The sequence below is a fragment of the Protobothrops mucrosquamatus genome, unplaced genomic scaffold (assembly GCF_001527695.2).
Source record: "Protobothrops mucrosquamatus isolate PMUCROS unplaced genomic scaffold, P.Mucros_1.0 scaffold1653, whole genome shotgun sequence".
NCBI classification, from domain to species: domain Eukaryota; kingdom Metazoa; phylum Chordata; class Lepidosauria; order Squamata; family Viperidae; genus Protobothrops; species Protobothrops mucrosquamatus.
Genome location: NW_015387810.1, coordinates 269,850 through 279,122, shown reverse-complemented (window position 1 = coordinate 279,122; position 9,273 = coordinate 269,850). Strand labels below are relative to the sequence as shown.

At 36.1% G+C, this 9,273-nt stretch overlaps 1 protein-coding gene across 2 annotated transcripts in view; it reads left to right on the top strand.

Annotated features, from left to right (window-relative positions):
* SV2C (synaptic vesicle glycoprotein 2C) overlaps positions 1–1,984 on the top strand; it is a 42,639-nt gene extending 40,655 nt beyond the window's left edge. For both annotated transcript variants that reach the window (XM_015822710.1, XM_015822711.1), the window contains exon 12: positions 1,801–1,984. In XM_015822710.1, coding sequence (XP_015678196.1) covers positions 1,801–1,984 — 184 coding nt within the window. The remainder of the gene's footprint in view (positions 1–1,800) is intronic.
* The last annotated feature ends 7,289 nt before the right edge of the window (positions 1,985–9,273 follow it).

Genomic DNA, 9,273 nt, shown 5'->3' with positions numbered 1-9,273 from the left:
AAGATTATTTATCTGATCATGTGTAAAACCCATGGCCCTGAAGCAGCTGAAATTTATAGATCTTTGCAAGCAATTTGTTCAAAACTGGTAAAAGTAATTTGTCTCAGTCTTGATAGTCTACTGGGCAGAGGGGATAAACAAGCTGGAGAAACTAGAAAAAGGAATTGTGTTTGATGTGGAATTGGGGAAATAAAAAAAATAGTTAAAAGAATAACCTGGCTCAAAACATGCAACTTTTCACAGCAACCTTAAGTTTTCTATTGATTTTGAGAGAAGGTAATCAAATGTTAGAAAGTCTTACTTTTGAGACACGTGCCGTACTGTACTGAGGGTCCAATCTTGGTCGGTCACCAGGACCAGCAGTTTTGTCTTCCTAGTGTTTGGACTCGTACTGGGAACTTCTCTCTAGCCGTGTGTTCTCTATTGAGTGTTTAACTTTGGAAGCAAGTTTGTTTCTTCTACTAGCCTTGAGGATTGCAGATTGCTAACTAGTCAGGCCTCATTCATACTTTACTTTGAAGAGCCATTGCATATCTTAATATGAAACAATGTTATTGTTTGATTTTTTTTAAAATGTATATTCTCCCTTTATTATTTTTATAAATAATTCAAGGTGGTGAATATATCCAATCCTCCTACTTTCACCACAACAACATATCTCTGAGTGAGTTAGGCTGAGAGAGGCCCAAAGTCATCCATCTGGCTTTTACTTGTTGCTTCCATTTCTACTCTCTGGGTAAAACATGAGACAGAATGATAGCAGTGTTCCAGTATCTCAGGGGCTGCCACAAAGAAGAGGGAGTCAAGCTATTCTCCAAGGCGCCTGAAGGCAGGACAAGAAGCAATGGATGGAAACTAATCAAGGAGAGAAGCAACTTAGAACTAAGGAGAAACTTCCTGACAGTTAGAACAATTAACCAATGGAACAACCTGCCTCCAGAAGCGGTGAATGCTCCAACACTGGAGGTTTTTAAGAAGAGACTGGACAGCCATTTGTCTGAAATGTTGTAGGGTTCCTGCCTGAGCAGGGGGTTGGACTCGATGACCTCCATGGTCCCTTCCAACTTTATTATTATTATTATTATTATTATTATTATTATTATTATTATTATTATTATTATTATTATTATTATTATTATTATTATTATTATTATTATTATTATTATTATTATTATTAGTCAAGTGCAGTTTCATGCATCACTGAATAACACTTTTTCTAATACCAGAACTGTTAGACACCAGAATGGCAAAATGTTTCTAACAGTGGCACTGCATTGGTAGAATTCATAGAAGCCTGCTAGGCATCAACATAGCTTTCTCATTTGATACCAGCAAAACATGCTATTCTTCCCAATCTTATTTCTTCTCTTTTAATATTTTGTTCTACAATTCATCATTCTTGGTCTTTTTGTAACCATCTGATCAATGGTATATTGCCTTTATTTTGATTTAAAAAATACTGAGATATTTTGTTCCAGAAGTAAACACATTTGTAGTAACATATGAATTGAGATGTTTACATTCATACATAGAATATGCTGTTTCAGAATTGTTTATTAAGGATAAGTGACTGTGGCTGTCATCTTGAATTGTGATGTAATATTCTGGAAAGTCATGCCCAGTAATTCACTAGTGTTTTATCTTCTGTCTATCTTTTAAAGAAAAAAATGTATTTTTATACAGATAAAAAACTTTTTTAAAATCAAGGTCAAGTTCAGACAACATAATATCACCAATCGTCATAGTATGTGTGTGTGTACTTTCTGCATATTAATTCTAATTTCTTTTCCTCTCTTTCAGGGCAACCGGCTTTGGCTTTTTAAATGCACTCTGCAAAGCGGCAGCTGTTCTTGGAAACTTAATTTTTGGTTCTTTTGTTCTCATTGCCCAATCAGTACCTATTCTGTTGGCTTCTACAGTTTTAGTGTGTGGAGGTTTGGTAGGACTTCGACTCCCTGACACCAGAAGCCAAGTACTGATGTAATTTGAAATGGGTGGTGGATAAAAAAAAAGCCATTTATTTGCTTTCCTCTGTTTCTAAATGTCATTTCTTGGCTGGATGGGAGGAGGCTTCAGATTGTTGGTTCAAGAAAAGTAATTGCATAGAGAAGTTATACCCTCAAAATGAAACCACAGCAACAAAAAATTAAGAGACACACAAGAAAAGGGAAAGAAGAGTGAATTCAGTGGAGCCATTTGCCTCAGCATTGTGCATCTCATCAGTCCAGCCCTCTTAAGTTCACACCTGTGGAATTCCAATGAGTGGAGTCTACATGTGTCGTTCCCTCACACAGACCTTTGCAGATAAGAACTGTGGAGGAGCCTGTGTGCATGTAGATGCCCAAATTACATTTTTGAGAGAGGAGAAAGATGAAAATTATGGACTGGAACTGGCAGGAACATAAGATATTAGGGACAGAACAAATGGCCATTGTCAACTTACCCCTCAGTTTGTTTAATGAGTGCATAGAGATGTTTCTGAAGGCAGTTGCTACTAAAACAAAAACAAGTATAACCCCTGTAGCAGGGAGGGCCGGCCGGCAGTGCATCACTACGGGGTGGCTTGGCCGCCCTCGATTTGGCCTCCCGAGCCACCCCACAGTGATCGGGGCTGCCTGAGCACTGCGCAGACACCACAGGTGGGAGAAAGGGTCAGCAGGACCCGGGCTCTTGTGCTTTCAGGGGTATCCCTTATATTTCATGCTGAAAGAACAGTTGATGAAGCTGGCATAGTGGCTTCTATGAATATCCCACCTCTAATGTATATTCTTTGGAAGTCATAAAAATTAATACTATATTTTAAAAAGTAGATTAATATAAATAAATATTCAGCCCTTTCTTAGGAATAAATGTTAATCTAACAAAACTGTCTCCAGAACTCCTGTTTGTAGCCTAATTTGAATATAAATATGGACTGGCTAGGGAAGGTTGATCTAACACATATCATGAGACAAATTAGATTAAACTACATGATGGTACTTGAGCATAATTTCCTATATTCGTATAGGAAAAGATAAAAACCATGGCATTGTTTCTTTTGTAAACCACTATATAAATCACACACACACACACACACACACACACACACACACACACACACGGACAAGCAAAGATTTAGGCATGTGAAACCCTAGCCTGTTGTAACTGAATCTGTTTAAGATGAAAATAATAAATTATATCAGTGTGAGTCAGCAGTGTGCTACAGCTGCCAAAAAAGCCAATGCAGTCCTAGGCTGCATCAACAGAGGGATAATATCACAATCATGTAAAGTGATTGTAGACAAGAGCAACAAAAAATGATGAGGGAACTGAAGGCTAAAGCATACAATGCAGGAACTGGGTATGTCTAGTCTAACAAAGAGAAGGACTAGGGGTAACATGATAGCAGTCTTCCAATATTTGAGGGACTGTCACAGGGAAGAGGGGGTTGATCTATTCTCCAAAGCACCTGAAGGCAGGACAATAAGTAATGAATGGAAGCTTATCAAAGAGAGATCCACCCTAGAATTAAGGAGAAATTTCCTGACAATGAGAACACTTAATCAATGGAATAATTTTCCTCCAGAAGTTGTGGATCCTTTATCACTGGAGGTTTTAAAGAAAAGATTGAACAGTCATTTGTTCGGAATGGTATAAGGTCTCTTGTTTGAGCAGAGGGTTGACTAGAAGACCTCCAAAGTACCTTCCAATTCTATTATTCTGTATTTTGTAACTAAACTAACAAGATGATCTGAGTACAATTGAAATGTTTTTAAGGCATGTCATCCTTTTCAGAATGTTTTTAAAATTAAAATTATAGTATGGGAAAACAATGCCCCTCTATTGTTCTGATAACAATATAGATATATATACGGTATATGTAAGTGTGGTTAACAAAAAGAATTGATATACAAATTGAAGGATTTTTAAAGATAATTTTTAATCATCTATTTATAGATATAGCATAATGTTTTAGCCTAATAGAACAGGATCGCTGCTAAGCAGACAATGCAGGCCAGCATGTCATAGAATCAGAGTTGGAAGGCTTGATTTAGACCTTGAAATCCAGCCTCCTGCTCAATGCAAAAATTCAAATTAAAGCAAGTGAAAAAGATACAGTAGCTGACCAACTAAGGCAGTTTTTTCAAGCAGGTACCCTTCAAGACTATTGATTTACAACTTCCATAATCTTAAATCAATTCGCCATGCTATTTGGAAATTATGATAATTATAGTTCAGTACATTTGAAGGGAGACTTGTCAGGGAAAGCTATTTGAAGGGCTGCCTTTATATGGCCTGGTAGTCATACCTACATTTTGATAAAGGCATTTTAAGCAGATTGAACTAGTAACAGAGAGGTAAAGGTATAAAGATATCCCATTGGAAAAAAAATATCCTGTGTATTCTTACATGCATACAGTACATATAATTGCACCATAATTTAACACACTATCTTTCCAAATTCTGACTCATATTTTTCCCCCCAAAGAAATACATTAAGGTCAACCGGGGAAAAGTAGGTGTGCCTTAACTACTACATTCTAAATAAAACTGAGAAGATTTAGGCTGTTTTTTCTCTATGTGTGATCTGTAATCTTTACATTTTAAATTGTTTTTCAGTGCAGATATTTGTGTTCTAATACTGATTTATGCCAAGAATCCATACTAATTGTGTCCTAAGTTCGTAGAAAATCTTGACATTGTTGATGAATTTTGTAATTGTTATTGTCAGTTCAATATAGCTCTTAATATTTTCCTTTTGTTGTAATTTGGTTAACCTTCTTTAATCTTTTAACAGCTTTCTTTTCATTTGGAGGGAAGAAACTTTTAACCTGTGTTACCCTTAGGGAACACTTGAATACTTCTAGGTATGAAATCTGAAGCCTTGTACAGATTGGGGGTATTGATGAATCACCAGCTGTAAACCATGCTTTTGATATGCACTGTCCATATAGAATGATGTGTTTTGTCTGCTTCCTTCATGAATGTAATCACTTAAAATTATGGAGCCATAACTAAAACTTTAGAAGGAAATCCAAGCACCAGCTCCAGAGTAAGGCCAACATAATAAAATCTAATTATAGTTACAGTCATGTTACTTTTTCAGACTCTAATAATATTTTGACTCCAGACTGCATTTTTATTAATGATGTAAGCTTGGCCAAATTCAGGACACAACCTTGGCAAAATCTAGGCAAAAATAGAAAGTACACTTGGAAGATTAAAAGGAGGAAGTGCACAAAAATAACCAAAGACGTGTGTATTCATTTGTCTGAAACATATAACCTGTAATACTTGTAAATCCTTTTGTCTCTGTGACCACATTTCCCCACTTCCCTATCCGACTAGGGAATAGCAGGGTCCAAAGCATCAAAGACAGTGCAAAGATATAATGGGATGTGGCAGAAAGAAAGTTTGGGGAAAAAAGTTTGCTAAAAAAGAGTATACTACAGCAGTGCAATAGAGTTGTAAAGAAATGTGACCTACACAAATAACAGGCTGTGGCTAAGATTTATTTATTTACTTACTCAATAGACCACTCAACTCCATTGTGATGTTGCTAATGTTTGATTACTTATATTCATTAATATATGTAAAATAAATCTGCTTGAGCTGTGTTGTCATTTTTCATGTAGTGCTTAACTAACTTCCAATTCAAAAAGAAAGAGATGGAACTGTGGACATCTCTTTGTTGGTTCTTAGGTCACATGTGCCATCCCTCACTGAAGTTCACCTTCTCACCTACTCTTGAGATAATTTATATACTGTAAACACATAGGAAAGAAAATAAGAAATATTTGCTGTTTTTGTTTTTCCTGTCTTGCACAGAAGGTCAACAAATAGTGAAACTTTCCCTTGCAGAGAAACAAACATTCAAGATGACGTGATATGTCCACTACATGGCAGGTCTATAGAGTGTTTCTGTGAAAGTGGGAAGAGAAGAATTATTTGATTTGCTCTCCTCCAGACTGTCCTGAACATGGGGAAATATTGTCAGAAGCAAACATTTTGTACTTAGACTAAAGTAAGAATTGTGGGTTTTTTTAAAAAATCACAATTTTAGGATTCATTTAATTTTACATATAATTTTTGAATACTTTGTAAGGCTTCTGCTACCTCATCAGTCATCCTTCTATCTTATATTTGAACTGCAAATGGATAAAATGGCCAGCTTTCCTGTGTGTCATTATAGTCTTATTTTCCTTGGATGAAACATTTAAGTTTAGTTAATGGAAGAAACTCCAGACATCTTAAGCCTTGTCTTTACTTGGTGTGTAAGAACAGGGGACTCATTTGACTGGATTACACCATTGCTACTTTGATCTGATATTAAATAATCCATAGATGTTATTAAAGTACCAGTAACTTTATATGAATACATTTATTTATTATTTAAAAGACTTACTGTACACTTTTAAGTTAATGTTTATTGCTAGTTCACTATTGAAATGTGTCCCACTTTAATTCCTCTTTACTTCTCATAAGGGAAAAAGATGTGGATAGGTTATCTCATTTTCTTGTCATAGTTTCTTGTATTGTGGTTTGTTGAATAAAATATAAGCTGGGCTCAAACAAAGCAGTGGGCTATAAACAAAGGGTCATAAATAAATAGTCTTCTCCATGAGCAAGGGATTGATGTAGACTCTAGAAGATCTCCAAGGACCTTTCCAACTTTTATTCTGTTCTGTTATTTAACTAAGTATATGTGATGTCTTCAAGGACAACTGAGCGGAATAGTGGCTGGCAACACATCAAAATGTAAACAGGACAAAGACATGCATTTGATTAGAAAGATAAAATATATTTAATTTGACTTCATCTTGCATTCAAATTTGCAATTTAGTGAGAATTTTAGTGGGACTCCATATCTAAGGCTTTTAGGGAGCATCTGAAGTTTTCAAATCTCAGCTCATATAGTTTATTGGCCTGTTTTCTAAATCACTACTCTGCACAGTGCTTTTAGTACAATTCTTTTGAAGGAAAAACATCAGTTATGATTTCCTCAACCTTATCCATTTCATTGGAAAACAGTAAAACTAATCTTCATAGTGAAACTAATTCCTCCCCATATACATCAAAATAGGGAGCAAAATTTAAAACATTGGGTATGTGGACAGGTTTTTAATGAGAAACTATAAAATACAGAAGCAAAAAAAAAAAGATGTATGGAGTGCTAAAAGTCTGTTTCAGAAAGAGTGAAATGCCAAAATGTAATATTAAAGTTTTCCCCCCCCAAATGTGCATCAATTGACTTAAAATGACAATTTAAGAAACTGCTAAGAAAATATTAAGAAAATTTAAGAAACTGTGGTAAGAAAATATGGGGAAAGTATGGGATACTTTAGGCTGCACCTCTGAAATGTATTTCTAGATTTGAACAAACTAATGCTGTATTGACATTAATAATTTCAAATCCCAACTTCCAATCATTCCAATGTGGGCTGTTAAGGATTCAGTCATAAGTATTTTAGTTTGTGCATTCTGAACCTCTTGGCTTTGAAAGCTACCAAACTGTTCTGCTAAGGTGATTCAGGATGGCCAATATTGTGTTTCCTAGATCTGGATCCTGTTCTGTGTCAATTAGAGTGTGTTTCCATGATTAAAGCTGAAACTGCAGTTATTCCTTTTATCCATCCAAGGACTATCTCAAACTTTATTATCGTTTGTAACTTAATTTGAGACAAGTAAATGTGGATGGCCCTCCACGCTCCCTTCAGAATCAGTTGTGCATATCTACACATACCTTTTTCTAGTAAATATTTTAAAGCAGACCTGGATTTGAAAAAGAGGACAATGCAGGAAGTACAAAGAAAGCTGCTGTTCCCAAAGAGTGGGGAGGAGGATGGGGCTGAAGGAATCAGCATTTTTCTCTGAACTTCCTGTTAAACCAACCTCACTATCAAAGCCTCGGCCCTTGCTTCATATTAATAACGTCTGTTCCTATCGGGCAGGAAACACAGCAGGAAGTACTGCTGCAGATTCACTAGTGGTTCTTGAATGTTGCTCTCTTCTTTGTGATGTCTGTATCCTTAAATAGCAGGATACAGAAACATTTGATATGTGCCACTGATACCTATACTGAGCTGTTTAGAAGTTCAGACAGAAGCTATGATGGTGTTAATAATCTCTGCCCTGTGTCACCTGATAACCACATCTTTCCATCTTGAAGCTAAGTTCTGTACAAATAACAACGCTATCTGTTTACTATGCACAGGATGGACCTAAAAGCCAGTGAACATGACTGGCAGCTTTAAAACAAACGTCATAAATAACTGCAAACCATATTTCTAAACTGCTCTGTGATTATGGCATGGATTTGGCAAAAATGAGGTGGGGAAAAATCTATATAATTAAACACCCATGTGCAAGACCTAGGCTTCAAATTGCTTTTTAACCCCACCTGAAGTTCATCAAACTAATTTTGAGTGTGCCATAGATCTGCAGTATCCCACTTGAGGATATATTTTCCTGCTTTATAATAATCCATAACTCAGTGTTTGTTGTTTTTTGCTGAGCGATTAACATTTGCTGAATTGCTTAGTTAGCTTAGTTGCCCACTGAGTTCAGAAATTTTTTTCTGCTTGCTTTTTCCTTTAATCCAGTTAAGGCTCTAAATATGTGTAATACCAAGTCTTTCGCCTCCAATATCACTCTAGTACGAGTATCACTCTGATTTTGCTCCCTCTTCATTATTTCAATTTTCTGTATCCACATATGGGTACTTTCCCCCAAGCCCTCCAGATAGTTGTAAGTACAACTCCCAGTTGTGTGCTAAATAAGAGAAGACTAGTGTAGGGGCTGCCTAGAAAAAAGCTACATGTATCAAGTAGTTGAACAATTATGGCAGAAAAGTCTATTACCTGTTTTACCTGAGAAAAGAGCCTTTTTAATCTATAGCTTTACTGCAGCAACAGGTATAAAAATAGCATATTCTAAGGCAGTGTTTCACAACCTTGGCAATTTTAAATGTGTGGACTTGAAGTTCTAAGACAGTTTTCCCCCTGACTTTAGAATGTATCTATTCTTATTCTTTCTGCAAGACTTCCTTGGTGCAATGGTTCAGAAAAGAGGGTGGATGGACATGTGGTTGCCACAGTATTTGTAGTCTGAATAAGATTTGAACTGGGGAAGGGTGAGATGTGCATTAGTGAATGTATTTTTCCTGGTAAGTCAGTTAGCTTTGAGAGCGATACTTTTTCCATTTTGATTGGCCCTCCTAGTTTTGTTGCAGATACTTTGAACTGGGACCTGACTGAGTGGTAGAATATATTGATGGATCTGTTAATTACCCAT